Raw genomic sequence first — 22,665 nt, 5'->3', positions numbered from 1 at the left:
TCCGACAATCAAATGTCTAAAACGACTTGTCTAAAATGGCTCCAGATGTCCACGTAATCCAAACTATTGTTCGATTAATTAGGTCATTTAGCTTAAACTAAATTTGCTATCCCAAACCAGATCATGTCGACGGGCTACAACCAAATGAAACACGTGTAATGTTTAAATCTCTTCATCTGACTTGTTACATTTACTTTTTAAGTTTCCTTCGACAGTCGAGCAAGTTAAAGGTGTGTCGTACAGGTACAATCAGCTGTTCATGCTTGAGACCAAACAGCTCCATTCTCCACTGAGGCGTTGCTACGTCACTAGATCTGCGGGACCCACTCTCCCAAAAATATAAATAAAGACGCCGAAAGTTTTCCCGCAAAACACCACCCTGGAGTCATTTATTTGAAGCTGGCTGTTCCTGTCGCCGTTGTATTCTAAAATCGAATCTCAAATTCTCCTAATCAACTGCCATGTGTCCATATTTATTTGCTCGACTCGAATGAGAACGAGAACGAGAGCATATGGGATCACCAGACTGAGAGCAGAGCTTCAAGCCTTCATCGCCTTATCCACGCCGAAATGAGCATCCGAAGCGAAACAAGGACAGAGTGTTGTGCCGAAAAAGAAACGAGGAAAGAGAGAAAAACGCTATTCCTAAGTCCTCCAAATCCAATGGCGTCCCCTTCGATCCCATTTCGGGATCCCCATTCCAATCCGAAACCTAACCTTCCCTCCATTCCCACCCCCATGGCCCTTGCTGCCGCCCCCTCGACCCCCTTCCCCCTCTCCCTCCCCCGAAAACCCCCGCCATTGACCCCTTCCGCCGCCGCCGCCGCGCCCGCCCACCTCGAGACCCCATCCTTGGCAATCGACCACAAGCTCGTCGTCTCCGGCGGCCGCCAGCTCTCCGGCCACGTGGACATCAGCGGCTCCAAGAACGCCGCCCTGGCCGTTCTCGCCGGGTCCCTCTGCTGTGCCGCCGGGCCTGCGGTGATCCGCGGCGTGCCGAACCTATCCGACACCCGGACCATGGCCGCGGTGCTTCGTTCGGTGGGGGCGCGGGTGGAGGAGGCGGGCGGTGGGGAGGTGGTGGTGGACGCTAGCGGGGTCAGCTCCGTCGAGCCGTCGCCCGACGATGTGGGGAGGATCCGGGCGGGGTTCTTCGTGCTGGGCCCGCTGGTGGCAAGGTTCGGGGAGGCCGAGGTCGCGCTGCCCGGAGGGTGCAAGATTGGGGCGCGGCCCATTGATCTCTACGTCCGGGGGTTCTCGGCTCTTGGGGCTGTTGTTGAATTGAGTTGAGTCTAATACTAAACTCCGTTGACCTGTTTGAGAAGAAATAGCATTAAAGTTATGATTTTTATAGCTTATACTGTTGGTTGAATGTTTTGATGCAAGTTCTTGAATTTTGTGACTGATGATAGATTCATAGGGAGAACAATCACAACATTGGAGAAAATTCCTTTATGATGTTTAAATTAAATAAAAGCGGAACTGAGCTACGAACAATTGTACCATTCTGAAACACAAGCAGGAAGCAGGGTTGGATCATGAGAACCAGAATTTGGTTACTGGTGATGAGAAGAAACAAGCCTTCCAGTCGAAATAAAGTTTGGATCCAAAGGGATTATGATCCAAGGCATTCATTGTATATATCTTTCATTTGTTTTTAATCTGGTCTGTCATTTAGTAAGTGCAGAAATTTTAGCATCGGTATGAGACGTGGGAAAATATAGAAAGAATATTTGGTCATCAGCAAGTTTCCAGTTGAAAACACACACATGGATTGTTAGACTGGAATAATTTATCAATTATCTCTTAGTTTTATCAATAAAGATTTAGAACCAGATAGTCTGATATTAGATACTCAATGTATTATTCAGATCTTTTTTATAAGTAAATGATGCTCTTTTCGACAAATATACTTTGACCTTGCTGGATACTTGCGTATTCTGCACCACTTAGTTCTGAATGTATTTGCCCGAGCGGCACCTTTAAGCAGATCAAAGTGTATATAATTAGATAAAGATTAGACCTTTTTGATTGAGGTATTTGCGTGCGACTTATGAGTTCAGAAATCAATTGTTTTCAGCTAATGATTTCTGAGCCACTTAAAATTAACGATGACCATGGCCTCTACATCTTCCTTCTTTACTTAACAATGCTTGTGATAATCCCATAATTTGACTTTGTGAGACCACTTATAAGCTGCTGAATGCTGGGAGCAAGCACTGACATAAATCCGTGCATACTTTTTTCACAGGCATGGGAAAGTCCGAGTACATGCAGCAAATGGCAGAGGCCTCATTGGAGGTCGGTTCCATCTTGATTATCCCAGTGTTGGAGCAACTGAAACCCTCATGATGGCGGCATCTATGGCAGAGGGGGTGTCTGTACTTTCAAATGTAGCTCGGGTAAGATATTAAGGAACCAAAATTAGATCTTCTCTCGTTTCTTTGTCTTATAGAAATTTCAGGATTATATTGATTGCGTTGCAGGAGCCAGAAGTGGCCGATCTTGCTCAATTTCTAGTTGCCTGTGGGGCGTGTATTGAAGGGGCTGGCACAGGCACACTTGTTGTTACTGGTAGAAAGCAGCTGCATGGTGCTGAATTCACCATAGCACCTGATCGCATTGAAGCCGGTACATTCATGGTCGCTGCAGCCATTACTCGTTCATGCATTTCACTGTCACCTGTCATCCCATATCACTTAAGTAGCATGATAGACAAGCTTTCCGCAGCTGGTTGCAGAATCACACAGAGAGGGCCTAGTATTCTAGAGGTATGAGTAGCTTTTATCTTCATCTTCTATATCTTGTTCTCTGTAGAACCTCAAAGGCTTAAGAATTTTAACCACTTTAGCAGATTTCAGCAGTGCCTGCAACAACTGGAGGAGATCTTCAAGGTTTTTATCTGAAGACATCACCATATCCTGGATTTCCTACTGACCTTCAGCCTCAGTTCATGGCCTTGCTTACCACTTGCAATGGGTCAAGCATTGTTGAAGAATCCGTCTTCGAAAACCGTATGCATCACGGTATGCTGTAATATGACTATTGAATCATTTTTTTTCATTTGGCATCCTTCTTGTTTCATTTGGCTTGACTAACATATGAGTATGATGTTCATATTTGCCTTATTACATGAAATTATAGATCAGATTTCTTTTTTCCTTTGGCGCAGTTCTTGACCTTATCCAATTTGTTGTTAAATCTAACTCTGTTGAAGTCAAAGGAATACTCGGTGAAGTCAAAGGGATAACATGAGACCTTTCCTCTCAGTGTCGTGTAATAAAAATACAAAACCTTCCATTCACTGGTCTTTTCAAGTTTGCAATGATGTGCTTTGATCGGTATAGGCTTGCAAGTTCATGACATCAAATCTTCACCTAGTGAAAAAGCTGCATGTGTTTCAGTCGAGTGGTTTTATCATACTTTAGGTTAGAAAATGAGATTCCATTTTGAGATTGTGTTTGTTTATGACTGCTATTCTTGATGTTGCCTCTTCAGCGGACTTCCTTGTTGGGTCTCTGTAAGGCTACTTCTAATGAGTTCAAAATCTATCTCCAATAAATTTGACATGCTAAGAATATACAGTAGTACGTTTCTTATTATCTGACCAGCATCATCCACTGTCTTTCTGCTTGTGATAGTGGAAGAGCTGCAGAAACTCGGTGCCAGAATTAAACTTCATGGAAGCACAGCACTAGTTGAAGGAAGAAAACCAAGGAGGTAATTGTTATATTATTTCCTTGATCGTGCCTATAACAAGTATGAGAATGTATGCAGGTACCATTTTAGAGGTTAATTTCTAGCCGTATGACCAATCTTTTTCCTGACAAAAACATCAATCGGAATACTTATTTAAATCTTCCTTTCTAGCTTTGCCCTCTATGGTTGTCCCATTGCTGCGGCTGATTTGAGAGGTGGAGCTGCCCTGGTCTTAGCAGGAATGGCAGCAGAAGGGGTTACGGAGGTTGGCGGTGTTGCTCATATTGACAGAGGTTATGAGAATTTTGAGCCGAAACTTCTTTCACTTGGAGCCCAAATTAAAAGAGAGGCGACTCCAAACAGCGTTTTGTGAAGAGCATTGCTTAATGCTTATGGAAAACCTCCATCAGTGGAAGCTTCATGACTGTCTCTGGCTCTTGGGGGGTGTAATTTTTTTTATATTTTTTAATAGTTGTTTGTGTTGCACGCTCTTACTTTCGTATAGTTTGGGTTCAAAAGAGAATCTCTTTGTACTGCTACATCGGGCTATATCCACGTACATGGCTTTTTATCTCTCGCAATTCAAATTTCGTGCTGTATTATTCTAGATGTAGGAACAGACACGCATGAGTTTGATAACTGATCGTCCATGCTTCCTAAAAAATTGCTCCCTTTGTTCTCTAGTTAGAGAGTTTAAGAAACATAAATTATTATAGTTGATGTTAAAAATTCTAAGCACCGCATAATTTGGTGATCGGGATTTAAAAAATATCAGCCATGGAAGACTTCTCTTTCTACCCTACAGATAAATCCCAATGCAATAGGAGATGTGTTGCCCAACTATGCAGCCCAACAAGAGGATAAATTGAGTTTTTCAAAAATTTTAAGTAAAATATAGTAGAATAAAACTTGATGAGTGCATACAAGTTGAAACGAGTAATTAATAAAAGTAAATATGTAAGATATCAATGTAAATAATACATGCATTATAATACAACAAAATTTATAGTAGTATGATGTCAACCCTACACCTACATCCATTTTTCAAGACATCTTTTTTGAAAATTTTTAGTATAATCTTTTCAAGATTGCAGTCCGATTGTTTTAGTCGGGTTTACAATCAACCCAGTTGATTTTTACTAGCAATCAACCAAAACCACAATCGAGCCTATCTCCAGGCTCAATACAATTTAATTCAAGATTTGGATAGACCTTTTTCTCAAGTTTCAGTCTCTGAAACTTGACACACTAACATATAGAGAATAATATGTAACACAATAAAAATATAGCTCTTTAAAGAGAAATACAATTAATAAATAGAGCTTTGAATCTATTGGTTGGCCTTGATTAAACTTGAATGTATTTCATCCACTCTCTTAGTTGTAGAAAATGTGATTTTTCGGTTCTTAATGAATATCCTTGAATATTTTTCTTTTTGAGGATCTTTTCTTTTCTTTGGCTATTCATTTTTTTCTATTTTTCTTCTACTTTGCTTTCTTTTAGTGTTATTATGTATTTATAACATTTAGGATTGGTTGGAAGATTCTCTTAGTATTTAAACAGATTCAAAGAGCTATTGTAAGATAAAGACAGTTGTTCTGATTTACATAAAAACTAGATGTTATTGTTGTCGGATGTAGAGAGTCGACTCAATATTTTCAGGGGCCGGCCCATAATCTTCAAGAATTGACTCATAATTTTCAACGGTTGACTCAGATTAGCTGTTGTTTTTATTGTGCTCTTTCTCCTGCGACCATTGTGAAGTCAGCTCTTTTGGTTTAGGAGTTGACTCGTCCATTAACAGGGGCCGACTCGTTATCTTCATGGGTCGACTCTCCAATAGACTGAATTTTATTGTTTTCTGTCTTTTCTCTGTGGCCATTTAGGGGTTAACTCGCTTGCTTCTATAGTCAACTCTTGTCTGACTATGTTGACTCGCCAATATGGTAAAATTTGCAGCTCTTTGTCTTTTGTCTGTAGCTATTCAGGGGTTAACTAATTTACTTCTGGGGTCGACTCTTGTTTGACTGGAGTCGGCTCATGTTCTTCATATGTCAACTTGCCAATATGATAAAATTTATAGCTCTCTATCTTGTCTCTAAGACTATTCTAATGTCGACTCGTGATCTGCAAGAGTCGACTCGTGAAAGCGTATCAATCTGCATCGATGTGCCATGGTCGACTCGTTGCAATCTAAAGGCCAACTCTTGAGATAGCCCAAGTCAAAATTTTCTGTATTTGTATGTTAGCATTCAAGGGTTACTTCAAGACCCTTTTGGAGTCAAGTTTCTTTGCGTGAGCTTTGGAGAATTAATCTTCATTTGAGAGTTACTGAAGGCTTTCTTCTTGACTTTTTGCAAACATTCATGTATACTCAAGGCAACTGATTAGTAAACTTTTTACTCAAATATTTTGCATCATCAAAATTAAATCTTTAGTATCACCAAGATGCTGCTGCTATCACAAGATAACTAGGATGGGTGGGCTGGATCGGCCTTCATTATTCGAAACGAGCAAGGATATTGGAGCTAAGTCAGCAACTGGGTCTGGCTAAATCTTATATATATATATATATATATTGAGCACACCTTTACTGTTGATATTTTACATGGATATTGTGAAGCCAATCAGTGTGCTGATGGGCTAACCAATTTTGTTATTAACCATACACAACCTTGTCCCTGGGCTGTTCATTAGCCTGCAGATCTCATGAACTAGGTGGCTGTGGATGCCACCGTCATGCATATAGCACGGCATGTCACACAGTTGTCTTCTTGCCAAAAAAGAAATATTAACAAAATGCAAGATAAGTACATCTACTGCATTTAGGGGCTATCTGGGAAATCCAGTAGAATTGGATTCGATTTCCTACTAGCTTATTTGGATATGGCCCATGCTAATCCTACACCTTAGCAGCACCAATTATTGTAGGAAAGAAGACTTCCATGGATCAATTTTCTTGTTCCGCAGACCGATAGGCCTACAGGCTAAAATTTAGACTAGAGTTTGATATGGGCCATGGTAATCCAACACCTGAGCAGCATGGCTTATTGTGGGAAACTTCATGGATCAATTTTCCTGCAGAACGATAGGCCTACAGCCTAAAATTTAGACTACAATTTTGAACTTAGAAGACTACACGTTCGACGGGCCAACAAGCCTTGTTCCTAAAAGATATGCATACAGGAATACTCAAACAGATCCTTAGTAATACCTACCGGCCCTAGAAAAGTTCTCTTTGTACTCTGCAGCTAAATCCCAGCGCACCAGGAGATGACGCTACTGTCACAATAAAAATTACATCTGCTAGATTTGGTAATATCTTTCCATGGGCAGGTCCATAGGTTGGGAAGCACATGGCCGTAGTCTTCTGTGTTTAAATTTAGGGCATGTTTGACAAGCCAAATTCAGATGAATGGATAGGGGTTGGAGTCACGGAGTGCATGAAAGGGTGAGGGAGATCACTTAGTGTCATGGCCCGATCCAGAGGTGTTTAAAAAAAAAAAAAAAAAATCTCCCGAGATCCTTTTTCTACAACTCCCCACCACCACAACGCTCTCTTCCCTGCAGATCATACTGGATCTGGCGAGAACGTCCCAAACATACCCTTAATAACCTCATTTTTTGCTGGATTTCCATCAGTCCCAGTTCTTAATAAAAATAAAATAAAATAGAACATGAACGAAATAAAATATTGTTTCGGAGGATCACTCTGCCATCATTATCCAGCACAACGCCATTCATGAAACTTTCAGGAAGATGTTTAAAATTTAAAAATAAAAAATAAAAAAAAAATCAGGAAATGAGAAACAAAGAAAATCTCATTATCTCACAAAATATTAAATCATTGAGCAGCTATGTAAGTGATCACCAAGGTCATCACATCCATCATTTTATCTTACACCCATCCAATACTTAGTCTCCACTCTTACTTACCAGAATAAGTTCAGTAGTTTCAATTTAGGGCAAAAAATTAACCTGACAATGCTCATCCTGAAAAAACTAGGCTGAAGAGAGTGGTCCATTGCTCTATAACATTTGATGTAACGAATCTTGAAAGCACAAACACCATGTCACCAACATTGTAAATTATGAAGCATGAGAAGGATGTGATGACAAGTAGAAGCAACATGATCTTCCGACCCCAAGTTGTAAATATGTCCCACTGTCAGTTAAAATCCCTTAAAACAAGCACAAGAATATAAGGAGATACCTGAAAATTAAGCTAAAAGATCAAAACCATCGTGGATGGCCTCAGAATCCTCATCCTTCCAGGTCAGAACTCGCAATTGGTCTGCTTTACTGAGAAAAGAAAAAAAAAAGAACACAGTGATTTTAAATCAGCTTATGGAACAATCTCTACTTCAGCAAAAGAGTAACCAGATCATCTAATCTTTATAACCCTAAAAGATTTCCTTGGCTATAGAAGCCAACCTCAGCATCTCCAACTGCATTAATTCCAGCACCTTCCTTTGTAGCATCTTCTGCTGCAGCCAAATTTAGAGAATATCATTACAAATGCATCTTCCAAGAGTTGAAAACATCAAAAATTTTAAATAGTTTCCTTAGGTATCAGTTCAAAAGGTTGAGCTAGAAAGTGATGAGAGATACACACAAGGTTAGAGGAGATAATCTCAAATTTTCTACAGTTTACCTAACCTCAATTTAGCAATGATTGCTGAAGAACACAGAAGATAACGAGGAACATTTGACTAACATCATGTCTAGGATACAGCAAGAACATGCAAGAATACTGTTAAATAAAACAAGGTAAAATCATGAAAGAGCAAGGTCAAAGGGAAATGTTAAGGAATATTATAGCTAATGTGAAGGCCTTATAACTAACTAGGGAAGTTGATCAAACTGGAAACATAAGTAGATTGAAGAGTGTTTAAGAAGAAGCCCACAAAGATGTTAAGTCCATGCTAGCTGCATCTCATCTTAATGAATTTGATGTGCTACCATCTTTCCACAACAAGAAAAAAGAACTGCGAGCCTACAGAATGGGAGTCCTGAGAATGATTATGTATATAAAATGTTCTGACCAAAATGCCCTTATACTGTTTTTATTTTTTAAGTCATCAGTACCTCCCCAACCAAGTCTTAGCAAAAACAAAAACCTAGCCAATCAATTAATGCTTTCTTTTTTTTTGTTTTTGAGGAAACAATTGGGATAGCATGATAACTCTTTTTCATTTATTTTTTTCCCTTCCCTTTTAAGTTTCGCTTACATAACAATCCATTTATATTATCATCTTTAACTGTACCAGTAACATACTAGTGACAATACACCCCACATTACCATTACTGATTGACTCATGATATTACATCTTAATTTGGTTGAGCCGAGCGCCAACAAACACACTGTCTGCACGGTGTTGTACCATGTCAATATCAAGACTTCAAACATTAGTTTATATGTAATACAATTACAAGAATGTGTATATAATCTTTCCCCTAAAATATGCATTGCACAAGCCCACTCCTTGCTCTGCACCTTGCACCTAAGCTACGAGAGACCTTGTTGCCCCTCTGCCTTTGACAACTTCAGTTAAGTACCAACCTAGTCCTATCCAATCTTCTCCATATCAAACAATATCCTATGATCCACAAAAAACACATATGCATCGCTACAGTTTTTACTTAGATTTCATACTCAAAATATTTCTTTTCAAAGCATGTAGTTTCCTTATCAATGCATGTGGTTTATAGATGCATAGCATATGTGTTTCTAATATGAGACCAATAATGCATATTCAACAAAATTCCTAGCACAGGTTATGAACTAGGTATACAAACTGGTGCAAGCATAGTAGACAATACTTAATCGTTGTATTGAAGCCAGATATCCAAGGAATGCATTTCATGTGCTAAATTGCTAATTTACACTTTTATGCTTGGAAATAAAGCAAAATGAAAGAAGTCTGATAAAAACAATTTTAGTGCGACATATAGCTAGAACTCATAATACATGAATACTTGACCTATGAAGTGAACCTAAAAAACATGAACCATGGTAAGTTTCAAATCATAAAACAAAAGAAAAAAAAATAAAGAAACAAATGGCCTAAAAAGTACTAGACATCAAGAACAAAGAGAAAGGAGAATTAAACCACATTAAATTGTCTGAAACTCAAAAGAATTACATGCACTACCTACTCCCCTACAATTTCAAGCCAGTATTCTGTAAGCTACTTGATGATTGGAAAAGATTTTAGTCGGTCAAATAGTAGGATACAAGAACTAAAATTTTTCAAGAAGTTTCCAACAGAGATAAAAATGGTTTAAGTAGATATAAGGATATAATGTCTAGATATATGACACTAGACGGAAGGAAAATGACACATTACCAGGTCTGTCACCATCCACATTCCACCAACACATGGGAAATGGGAATTCTGGCGATGGCACATCAAAAATGTTTAATAGCTGGGTAACATAAGGCTGGTAGAGACAAGAAAGAATAAACCAAAGAAATTGTTAAACTCATTCAGGTAGGTAAGAGATGAATGTGCACAATAGCCAAGATGACAGAGGATACTCATTTAAATTTTTTTTGTTGATAAAAAACTTGGTACTTTACCACTGAGGTGGTAGCCCAGTGGGAACGTAGCCTTACTTCTAACCAAGTGGTTCCGAGTTCGAAACGCATGGGCGTCGATTAAATTATAGCGACCGGATGCTTCCTGCTCGAACACGGGATTTAGAAGGGTGTATAGCTCTGCTGGTAGCCTCGGTGGTGCCAGATGTGACGTATGGTTTTCGTGCCGGAGCCCAGAGGGGTAACCGAGCCAAGCCCACGGATGGAGAGGGTATGAGTAAAAGCGGCCGGGGTGCCAACACACGGTCATTTCTGCCCGTATCGAATATTCTCCAGGCGGGGTGAGGGCCCAGTGGGAGCTGCTACGCGGGGGTGGGCTTGTCCCTTCCTCCCCCCTTCCCCTTTTGTCCAGCAAAAAAAAAAAACTTGGTACTTTCAAGGGACTCGAGAAAGGGGAGAATATATGGTCAACTTCATTCACATGGTAGGACAACAGTATCACAAGAAGATATTATGCTTCGGAATCCTAATACTTTAAATATTAGACTGCTAATAGTATCACAAGAAAACTTTATGTTCCAGCGCCGCAAGAATGGGAGAAAAACTAACATGGAACCACATGTGAAAAGCCGCATGGAAGTAGCATCCCAGTTATCTTCATAAAAGTAGGGAGAAAAGGAGGCATCTTGAGTCTCTTGACAACTTTATCTTAGAAGGCAACAAAACAATTACACAAATTGTACTCTCAACACACCTCCTGTTCCACACCAGATAGTAACGAAACGTAATGTCGATCCTTAATTGGCAGAATAAAGAGCAGGCGCAAGGAAGCAGATATTTTGAAAACACTTTCAGTAAATTCGACGTTCCAGCAAGAATCCAAAGCAAATGCAATACCCTATGTAGAAGACTTTGGTTGCTACTTGGTCCAAATGCATTATTGTCAGGGTATTACTATCGATGATTCAAACCATTTTATCCACAATCTAGCTAGTACAGTCGAAATTAAAATGACCCTTCGCAATTTGCATTGGATCCCTAGTTCGGTATCAGCATGGAACATAAGATCCAGATTTGGATCAGAGGATCCGGATCATGAACTGCATGGATCTTTTGGATTGTAAGATCCCTATTGAGGTCATAATTTTACAAATTAAAGTTGGAATATCAATGTTTAACATCAATTGATTTCTGACTTTTAGACTGACCATATCATCATTGATAAATTTCCAAGACATCAAATCAACAATTTCCTTTATAACTACCAACTTTTAATAAATTGATTTAGTTGTTTTGGAGCTAGGCCTAGAGTTATGTCTACTACCATTAAAAAAAATGGTTCTTTCTAAAATCTCTTCAATGGAGAATTGAGTTCAATACGCTCGTGCCCATAAACATTTTTTGTGGGGTTTAAATAGTTCGAATTTAGATATTACAGTGGCTTATATGGTTAAATAAAATTATAAATATAATTTTTTTATTTCCTGAACATGATATTTATTAACTTATGGCTTTTTAAAGTGAACATTTTGTGTCCCCATATGATGGTTTTTTATTCATTATTTGTTAAATCGCAAGTTCATTATGCTTTTTAACTTGTATGTTGTTTCAACACCATCTTTTGTGCTTAAAAGAAATCGAAGAGAATATCATGATTTGCAATCTAACCCGATTAACCCCCTTCTACAGTTAACCTATACAATATCGGTCTTAACAACATTGGTCCAAGCAATGAAGATGCAAGTGCAATTTTAGTAAACCTATAGAACTTATCAAATATGAAAACAGAAAAATTAGTTAGAGTCCACAATTGTCGGGACATGACAGGAAAAAACATCATTGTGCTCTATAAAGCTAATTAGAAGATGGCCATAGCTTGAGTAATTTGTTGGCTCCTAATTGGAGCTTTCTCTTGAATGGTTTCAAAATTTTCCAATGAAAAATAATGCTCAACATTAGAACCTTCTCAAAGAATAGTTGCAGACCACAGTAAACATAGATATTTCATACGATACAGATCATGGAAGACATTCATGTGGAACAGGTTGTTTGTCTTGGCAGATTATGGAATTTATAGAAAGTGTATAAAAGATGTTAACAAAAATTTTAAACAACAAAATATTTGGGGTTTTAGGAAGCATGTCTGGATACCACTATATAACAAGGACTAAAAACTCCACAAGTAAAATAAAGACAAATTTGGGTACCTAATAATTCGAAGACATTGTCTTAAAAGGTCTCCAAAACATGATTGGTCGGTGACCAGAATTCTACCATTCTTAAAGTCATCTCATCTTGAGTGTACGAACAGCACCTGCAGTCCTTTTCTAATTTTGAAAAATAGGATCCTTAATATAAGTTTCAAACATATAACCTAGAAATATCTGACAATTATCGATATCCTATATATCTAATATGGAAATGACAATGTGATTAAAGTATTTATGCTTCCTAGGTGGAACTGATCTGCAGTGCTTTTCTGATTTTGAAAAATAGGATAATTAACATAACTATTGGACATGTATCTAGAAGTATCTGACCATTATCGATATCAGGTACATATCTAATGCAAAGATGGCATGTGATTTGAAGCATTTGTGCCTCCTAGGCAGAACTGGATGCACAAATCTATGCCAAATATCTGAGAAAAGACTTATCAAGTACGAGTATGGCTTGTTTGGAAATAATCATATTTGTCCAAGAGTTCAAGACCACATCCTTAAGAGGCAAGGTTGCCATAAGCAGCCACCTAGGTATTCAAAAACCCAACCACCCAGGCCATTGCATTTTCCAAACCTTCAAGCAAGGCAGCCAACTAAGAGGGATAGGTTGGCACCCAGGTGGCTACTTGACCACCTAAGGGAAGCCTTTGTCTTGATTCAACACCTTGCAGATTAATTTATTAAAGGAATTAAAATTTCCAACTTAGTTTGTCTCTAAGTAGAAAGTACATATTTACTTCATGAGAGAAGTCCATTTATATCATTTTCCCTCGTGTACTAATTGATACATGAATGTGCTATGTTGTTAACAAGTTTTAAATACTGATCACTTATTAGCAAATTTCTTAAATAATTAAATCAAATATTTCATTATTGCATAACCTAAGTAGCTATAGAAGGTGTTCTTTGATGTGCTTTTATTGAAAACATACAATTTTATTCCTTGTGATTACCTAGGCATCTCACCTAGGCCTTTAAAAGGGTCAATGCTTAGGGCCATCTAGGCGATTTGACAAACCTTGTTAAGAGGTTCAAGTAAAAACTGAGCATCAGGATGAAATTTTGGAAGGACTCAGTCCTTTATTGTAGATTGCTTTCATCATAATATCTTTCATTAACTCTTTACACAATATAAGTGTGTCACTACTAAAGTGGACTTAAAAGGTTTTAGTCTAACATGAGTGACTAGCAAATTTTGACTTTGCTCACGTTCAGTTACCAAGAAATCGGCACCCTGACATGGACTGCTCCCAAAAGTGGTAACATCAGGATGTTTGGTTGCCTGAAATGACCACCAAATTGCAATTCAGCCAATTCAGGACTTCTCTCCAGCTCTGTAAATTATAACTGTAAACTCATTGAGGTGATTTCAAAAGTGAAGGTTCGAAGTGGGCAATTTCACTTTTGCAATTCTCATCCAACCAAAACAAGTCCTTTGTTCTCCATGCACACATCCAAAGTGTCACACAACCATGAAAGGTTAATTATGCAAAGATTGATTCATTCTCTTCTATATATCTACATCCATACCCTTATACCGTTAAGTACGCCAACTAAAATTGGCAAATATGGATATGTTTCTTATATTGTGTTCATGGATGAACAGTGTTTCTGCAAGAACATTTCTTCAAAAAATTTTCATTGAGGGGGGGGGGGGGAACAAATTTCAAAAAGCAGTGCTTTCAGATGAACATTGCACTACATAGAGAGAGGTCTTCTCCATTTCATTTGTCAGCTCCTACTTATGTTGAGTAAAATAGAACTATGGCAAGCTCAACCCTTTTGAAATCATATCAAACAATCTTTTTCAAAGTGCATATATCAATGAAAGAAAGATGAAACTTAGTAAAATACTTCTATTCAATCTTGCAAAATACGTCTCCAAAATTTGAAAGTAAATGTTAGAAAACATAACCATTAGCATTATCAAAAATTTGGCCATAATAAACAGGTCCATGCAATTATTCATAAAATTCAAAATAAAGACATCTCTTTTTAATGGCAATTTCTATACTTCAGAAAAAGACAATTTTGACAACTCAATCTCATAATCCCTTTTAAAGAATAACACATATATTGCTCAATTAGAGGAATTTTTCTTTAAAAAAAAACCCAATGGATTTTTTCCCCAACCATTCTGCTGTCGACACAACTACTGTTATTTCATGACCCAAAGTTGGCCAAACAAACAAAAAAGAATTTGGAAATATAGGATGATCCTTGTTGTTTATATTTCATTATAAGATTCGTAAGGAGCCCAATGTGCGTTCAGCCTTTTTCTTTGTCTCCAAGAGGTCTTGCCAAATACTGAGCCCTGTTCAGCACACATTCAGCCAAACAGGACTCCAATATCATAGAACTGACTCTTTTGCTGGCTGCAGCTACATCATTTGTATGGACCTCAAATGGGAAGAAAAGAGTAACAAGCACATAACATTTTAAGACAGTCAAGCAGTTTCTGAAATTAATGTCAAAGCAAGAAATACATAATCACAAGAACCCAGAATTGCAAATTGAGTGGGCATCATCATCTAGTACCCAACCTACAAAAGAAAGGTTGTAGCTGTGAATGCATAAACAAATGTTAGTAATAAGATATAAACTAGAAAAATCAGCATGATGCTAGAAGTACCCAGATACTGCAGCTAACTAAAATGAGATTATAGAGGTTACTCCTAAAAAATTCATAGAGTAACAGAAGCTGTGCTTGAATGGGTCGCCCTCAGAGCAGATCATCTATTACCTCCATCCTCAGGGATGTCAGAGGTCCATAAGGTGAGATTATCCCTCAAAAGTTGCATGATCAGAGTGCTATCCTTGTAAGATTCTTCACTCAATGTATCAAGCTCAGAAATAGCTTCATCAAAAGCTTGTTTGGCCAGGTGGCAAGCCCTGGAATCATTGTTTGTCTAACATTATATCCATAATAAGATATTATAGAAGACATCTGAACTCCTATTGCAAATGCATACCTCTCAGGTGAGCTCATGATCTCATAATAGAAAACTGAGTAGTTCAATGCCAAACCCAATCGAATAGGGTGAGTAGGAGACAGGTCTGCCTCAGCAGTACTTGAAGCCATCTGCAAATAGATTGAGCATATGCTCAGAAACGTCACCATAACAGGTGACATAGCAGAGCAGCAGCAAGACTCACTATGAATATCGGACAATTCAAAAAACAATGTAGAGAAGCAAAATAAGGTCTTAATTGTGAAATACAAGATGTGTGTGTGTGTGTGTGTGTGTGTGTGAGAGAGAGAGAGAGAGGAGGAGAAGAAGACAAAGAAGAAGCATATGAGATTATTTCGTGATTTGGCTCTTTTGAGATAATGATTCCTATTATTCAGCCTCCACCAGAGGTAAAAGACTTTAAATTAGAAAAACCAAATCCAGAATTCATAAAAATTCTGGAAAAAAAAATAAAAAGGGATACACATCGGAGTCGTCAGTAGAAATTCTAAGACTAACCCTGATAGTGAAGAATCTGGAAAAGATGGCTTGGATGATATAAATGAAATGGTTAGAGACTTATTGACCAAAGGAACAAAATTAACATGGTATATGGCAAGATTGATAGGATCAGAGAAACGCCTGTGATAGGATAAATATCAAGAGTCTAATGATTGTGTTGGATAATCATACAATAAAATATCTAAGATCAATAACATCATAACATCATATACTTAAAGTCATCATCAAGCCAAAGTTTGGAAACATCTTTCATAAATTCTCAAGACAATAATTTAATAAAAAATGCTCAAGTAATAGAATATCCAAAAAATCTGGATGACATATATAACTGGACAATTCCAAAAGTAATGCCTAGTGAAATATATCACATAGGACTTCTTGATTTTAGTTCTAAAATGGTCATAAAAACCATAGAGCAGACAATCCAAATAGATGGATCACCTCAAACTCTTAATTTATCGAGTGACGAAGATATAAAAAGATATAAGAAAAAATAAAGGTAGCATTTAAGCCCTTAACTTTATTAGGGACGAATACTAGTCTCATGTCAATCATAAGAGATGGAAGTTGCAATGATTTCAAGACCTCCTTAGCAGCAGTAGTAGAAACCAGTCTCTGCCATGGATCAGTATACTTTAACTGCATTCCAAACTTTAGTCTGTCATTAACAGACCAAAATATATATGAAGTATTAAAATTAAACATAATCACATCCGGATATAATTATATGCCAGGATCGGAAGTTATAGCAGTAAGCTACAGAATACACTTCAAAGTACTAAATAGCTTAGCACCTAAAAATAGAATAGACACCCAAAAGGGTCAAACAACCTTAGTTTACACGAACCTAGGAACTTCTAATATTGCCACAAATAGACTAATTACTTGGAATGAAATTAGCTTCCCAGATATATGGTCTTTGGAGGAAATAATTCCTACTCAACCTTATTAAATAGAAATATAGATCAGATAATACAAATGACTGATGGGTCAGTAGAAATTATGTTTAATAATTCATCTAGAAAAGTAAGAATCCCTGAAATCACTAGATCCCTATCAAGCAGAAACTTTGATAGGTATGAAACCCTTCCTACTACCAGGGCTTCAAGTTCTCGGAAAAGAAGTGAAGAACTAAATGTGGTAGAAGGAATAAACATAAGTAAAAATAATATTCCATATGGAATATACAAGGGTAAGGAATCTCCTACCCAATCAGATATGAATTTTCATATTAATTAATGTATTTTATAGAAGGAAGTGTAATTAGAAGAGCAACACATAGTGTATATACTGCTCGATTTAATTCTATTCCTATGAAATTTCGGATTATTGCAACACATAGTGTATATACTGCATCTTGTTCAGTATTCGTTCCTGGGGTGTTACTACTGGTTGGCCTATCTGGCTCTATTTTTATTATCTTTATATGGCCTAAAATTTCATCTCTCCGGCTTTGATTAACATATCCTTGCCCCCAACCTCTTAGTTGTCCCACAAAGCCTATTGTGATGAATTTAGCAATTTCATGGTCAGTATTACCATGTTGATGACATATAGTAGAATACACTAACATTCTATGTATTGTATCTAATATTTGTTTATCACTCATTGCATCTATGTACCATTCAAAGATATGTTTTCGAAAGTAAGAATTCTGGAAAGGTTCTTTTTCCTCATGTAGAAGGTCTAATGGTGAAGGTCTTTTATAGTAGTACTTTTCTAATGGTTTAGGCTCGTACCTAATCAGATTAATTTTTAGTTCTGTTAATTGATCCTCAAACTTATCTAAGTTTGGTATTTCCTCTTCTGATAACTCTTCATTATTCTGGTTATCAGATTCTATATCAATCTTTTGATGAAATGCTCTAACCATTTCATTTATATCATCTGAGCCATCTTTTCTAGATTCTTAATTCTTCATAATATTTTTCTTTATAGTATCTTAATTCTAATGGAGAGAATTGCTTAAAGTACTTCTGAAGCCTTTATTTCCTTCTGACTGGAACTCTTTATTAAGAGCTCTTCTTCCTTCTATAAAATACATTAATTAATTTGAAAACTCATATCTGATTGGGTAGGAGATTCCTTACCCTTGTATATTCCATAAGGAATGTTATTTTTACTTATGTTTATTCCTTCTACCACATTTAGTTCTTCACTTCTTTCCCGAGAAGTTGAAGCCCTGGTAGTACCTATCAAAGTTTCTGCTTGATAGGGATCTAGTGATTTTAGGGATTCTTACTTTTCTTGATGAATTATTAAACATAATTTCTACTGACCCATCAGTCATTTGTATTATCTGATCTATATTTCTATTTAATATAGGTTGAGTGGGAATTATTTCCTCCAAAGACCATATATCTGGGAAGCTAATTGCATTCCAAGTAATTAGTCTATTTGTGGCAATATTAGAAGTTGCTAGGTTCGTGTAACTAACGTTGTTTGACCCTTTTGGGTGTTTATTTTATTTTTAGGTGCTAAGTTATTTAGTACTCTGAAGTGTATTCTATAGCTTACTGCTATAACTTTCGATCCTGGTATATAATTATATCCACATGTGATTATGTTTAATTTTAATGCTTCATATATATTTTAGTCTGTTAATGACAGACTAAGGTTTGGAATGCAGTTAAGTATATTGGTCCATGGCAGAGACTAGTTTCTACTACTGCTGCTAAGGAGGACTTGAAATCATTGCAACGTCCATCTCTTATGATTGACATGAGACTAGTATTTGTTCATAATAAAGTCAAGGGCTTAAATGCTACCTGTATCATTCCTATATGTAGGAATTTATATTCTTTCTTATATCTTTTTATATCTTCTTCTCTCAATAAATTAAGAGTTTGAGGTGATCCATCTATTTGGATTGTTTGCTCTATGATTTTTATGATCATTTTAGAACTAAAATCAAGAAGTCCTATGTGATATATTTCACCAGGCATTACTTTTGGAATTGTCCAGTTGTATGTCATCCAGATTTTTCGGATATTCTATTTTTTGAGCATTTTTTATTAAATTATTGTCTTCAGAATTTATGGAAGATGTTTCCATACTTTGGCTTGATGATGACAATCTTAACTTTCCAAGAACTGCAATATTTTCTTGTTATATAAAGTGCGGGATATAGATATTTATAAATCTTAAATAAAATAATTAAACTTAAGCATGTGAAAAGCATCAAATTTTACATATTTTTGCATCTAATGGAATCCCCTATAAGTGGGAAAACAATCAATAACTTAGTTCTTGTATCACGTTGTATAACACTTGTACTGCACTTGTAACCGTGTTGGCACACGTTTTAGCATTCATGTTCAAAATAGCCAAATCAAGGAGCGATGATACTGGATAAAAAGGCAATAAACCTAGGATATGTGGTCATCAAAGATGCAATTCTTAAAAAGTTCTGATTCTTTGATTGCCTTAAAAAACAGTAAAATCAATAATATCCAGTTAGAAATAAATTTTGGGAATTAACATGCACTATGGGTGAATGCACGTAACCATATCGGAACACTTTCTAAATATGTTGACCAATGCAAAGTTCAACAACCGAATTGAAGACATTAATCAATCAATTAGCAGATAAAGCTACAATAAACACAAGAAATCCACATGCAGGAAATGCAATTTTATGCTTCATGTAAAAGCCAAATATTTATCACTTACATAATTTAAAAACAAAATATTTTGTTCACAGACCACAGGAAAAAAAACAGAGAACCAAATGCAAGTGTTGGTGTAATGCTTGCTGTGGCCAGAAGGTAAAGTTATTCAACAAAGAGTGCAAGCAGGGAAAAAAAGCGAACAACTAATACAATTAAAAAATTAGAAAAGTTCTAACAGTGATTAAAGGAGGATGGGAAATCAATATATATACCTGATATGCCTTAAGGGACTGCTCTGCCGCCTCTTTCCTGTCATTTCCGGTCTTGAACTCCGCCAGGTAGCGATAGTAATCACCCTTCCTGTAATCAAATAGTAAAACTGCTCAACACCCCAAAAATCTCTAACAATCTACGAAATCTTGGCCCCAAAAAATCAGATGTGGCTCACATCTTGTAGTAGAAAACTGATGATTCCCCGGCGGAGGACGAAGGGATGAGATGCTCATCGATCAAGGCCATGACATCATTGCAAATATTCGAGAGCTCTGACTCCACTTTCTGCCGGTACTCCTTGATTCCCTTCACATGGTTCTCGTTCCCCTTCGCCTCCTCCTTCTGCTCGATCGAGGAGAGAATCCTCCACGACGCCCTCCGCGCCCCGATCACGTTCTTGTAGCCCACGGAGAGCAGGTTCCGCTCCTCCACCGTCAGTTCCACATCGAGCTTCGCGACCTTCTTCATCGATTCCACCAGCTCTGTGGAGGGGAAAAAACACGGATCGGATTAAAACCCTACCCCTATCACCGATCGAAGAGGGGAAACCCTAAGAATCGAGATCGCGAGAGGAAAGCCTACCTTCGTAGCGCTCGGCTTGCTCGGCGAGCTTGGCGATGTAAACGAAGTTCTCGCGTTCTCTCTGAGACGCCATTATCGATCGGATCCGAGCTCTACCTTGATCTCTCTCTCGCTCTCCTCTCGCTTCTTCGTCTCCGAGCTCCGGGCTCGCGAGCTCTACGGTAATGGGGACGAAGAGGGGAAAAGGTAACGCAAACGGACAGCGGCCATAGACTGAGATATGCCCCTGAACTTTCCTGAATTTACGGATATGCCGCGTTGTGATTCTTAGAAGTCATAACCTGTCCGTCGATGTGTGAGATAGCGGTTACGTCGATAGGATGAGCGTGAAAAGTACGCGTTTCTTCGGCGCGTTGCATTCTGAGCTGGCGCCTGGCCCCTAAATAAAAGTGGACGGTGACAATTGGAACGGTACTGTTTGGACGGTCTGATTTATATTGCATTAGACCCGGACGTCTATTTTAGACTGGAAACGGTGGTGGCCCACTACCTAAGGCGGGTCTTGCAGGACAGCTGATGTTTTATATTTTTCAATCAATATAACTTCCATTGAATTCGCAAAGAATATATTGAAATATTTTCAAATGTTCAATCGATATCAACTGATTTTTTTAAAAAAAAAAAAGCACATTTCATTGACTACATTACTTATCTAATAATAAATAGGGTTTCTTTTCAATACTATTCTTTATCGCGATATAATTATATAATATCGTTAATAAGAAATTTATTAGTTTATTAAATCTTATCGAATAAATTTGTTAGTGCTACTAAATTAATATAGAAATTTACTAAATTATTGATAATTTGTTTGCTTAATGTACGCTCACTAATAAAAAATAATTTCTAATAATGTTGCATCCTTTCCGTATCACAAACAAGGTCACTAAATTACTTTAATTTCTATTTCTTTACCATACATTGATTGGATCACGATTTAATTATTTTATAATAAATATTGTACTATATTAGTAAATTAATATATACTATTAGAATTTTATATAGTGATGATATATCATAATATTAATATTAAATATTTCTTTTAGAAAATAATTTGGTACTTGTCGCTATTATGTTGTTTTCTATATCTGTCATTTGTAGGGGTGCAATGAGTCGAGCAGCTCGCGAGCTGCTTGAGCTTGACTCGGATATCAATCCGCTCAGCTTGATCATTTGATTGGTATTGTATTTTAAAAATAGTTGAAGAAAGAAAAAAAATTGCCTTCATGCATTCTGCAGGTTATACCAGTAAATTATTAAAGCGGTCTTCTAACATTTAGTTTTCAACCTTTGTACATTGCATGTCGTTTTTTAACAGTGTTAAACTTTACATCACGCATCGTTTGTTTGTTTGTTTGTTTTTTTTTTTTTTTTAGGCAGCAATAGGTGGCTAATTTGTATCAATGCTGTAAGTATCTAAGAATAATTTATCTAGTGTAAATAAAATTTTAAGCCTTGGTATGGCCCACTTTCAAGCACTGCTTTCTGTGAGTATTACTCATTTGTATCATGTCCAAACCAATGTCAAATATTGACAAAAGTTTAAATATAATTAGGCCATTGACATATAAATCCAGTCCAACCTACTTAGGATATGCCCAACTTGGCTTGCCCAAAATTATATTATAGTAGAACCAATTAGGTATTTTCTTTTTTTCTTGATTTTCTTAGTAAATAAAATAATTTTTTATTCCCCTATATTGGCATGAATAAGATTGCAGCGATGCTAATATATTAACTCTTACATAAGAAGTTAGCAGTTCATAATAATCACTTCATTTGCTAATAACCAGTTCATTATTGACTCGAAAGGCAAAGGTAATCTTACAAAAAAAAAATGTAGGGTGATTGCCCCTCAAGCATGGCTTCTTAAATGTGTAATGAGTAATCAATATAATGGGAAATGTTTCATATTTTTTATAGAAAAAGGTATACATATTTATAGAATGGAGTGAGTATGTGGAACATGATATATATGTACAAATCATCTGCATCACAACATTAAAAATTTTCTTGAAACTATGTAATTATAGAAAAATTTTAGTAGAGAACGGTGTAGCACTTGGTTATCACTTTATGCTTCCAAAAGTGGGGGATTTTTCTAGAAAAAAGATGGTGATCCAACAATGGTACGAAGCCCGAGTCAATCCAAAACATCAACATAATCAAGTTATACATAGATGTAGAAGATTTATTGTTGTAGTCAAGAGCAACTTAGTGTTAATAACCATAGTATGTTATGAATTCATACTCAGTTTACATAA

At 37.0% G+C, this 22,665-nt stretch overlaps 2 protein-coding genes across 4 annotated transcripts; one reads left to right on the top strand and one right to left on the bottom strand.

Moving 5' to 3' along the window:
* The first annotated feature begins 517 nt into the window (after positions 1 to 517).
* On the top strand, positions 518 to 4,286 carry LOC103724323 (UDP-N-acetylglucosamine 1-carboxyvinyltransferase 2-like). The gene is made up of 6 exons (XM_008815547.3): positions 518 to 1,286; positions 2,252 to 2,402; positions 2,487 to 2,771; positions 2,855 to 3,026; positions 3,642 to 3,720; positions 3,871 to 4,286. Exons 1-6 carry the CDS (start codon positions 571 to 573, stop codon positions 4,070 to 4,072), a joined length of 1,605 nt encoding a protein of 534 aa, XP_008813769.2. The 5' UTR covers positions 518 to 570; the 3' UTR covers positions 4,073 to 4,286.
* A 3,237-nt stretch (positions 4,287 to 7,523) lies between these two features.
* On the bottom strand, positions 7,524 to 20,604 carry LOC103724322 (14-3-3-like protein D). Of its 3 annotated transcripts, none has more exons than XM_008815545.3 (7): positions 20,402 to 20,604; positions 19,995 to 20,301; positions 19,819 to 19,906; positions 15,435 to 15,544; positions 15,206 to 15,354; positions 8,134 to 8,186; positions 7,524 to 8,001 (listed from the first exon to the last, which is right to left on the bottom strand). In XM_008815545.3, the coding sequence occupies exons 1-7, from the start codon at positions 20,472 to 20,474 to the stop codon at positions 7,999 to 8,001; spliced, it is 783 nt and encodes a 260-aa protein (XP_008813767.1). In that variant the 5' UTR covers positions 20,475 to 20,604; the 3' UTR covers positions 7,524 to 7,998. The 3 variants fall into 3 exon arrangements, with proteins under 3 accessions (XP_008813767.1, XP_008813768.1, XP_038981439.1); XM_008815546.4 differs by having other exon boundaries at positions 8,134 to 8,183; XM_039125511.1 differs by lacking the exons at positions 7,524 to 8,001; positions 8,134 to 8,186 and adding an exon at positions 8,770 to 10,097.
* Between the last annotated feature and the right edge of the window lie 2,061 nt (positions 20,605 to 22,665).

This window comes from Phoenix dactylifera, chromosome 4 (genome assembly GCF_009389715.1).
Source record: "Phoenix dactylifera cultivar Barhee BC4 chromosome 4, palm_55x_up_171113_PBpolish2nd_filt_p, whole genome shotgun sequence".
NCBI classification, from domain to species: Eukaryota; Viridiplantae; Streptophyta; class Magnoliopsida; order Arecales; family Arecaceae; genus Phoenix; species Phoenix dactylifera.
This window is presented reverse-complemented; position numbering and strand designations above follow the sequence as displayed.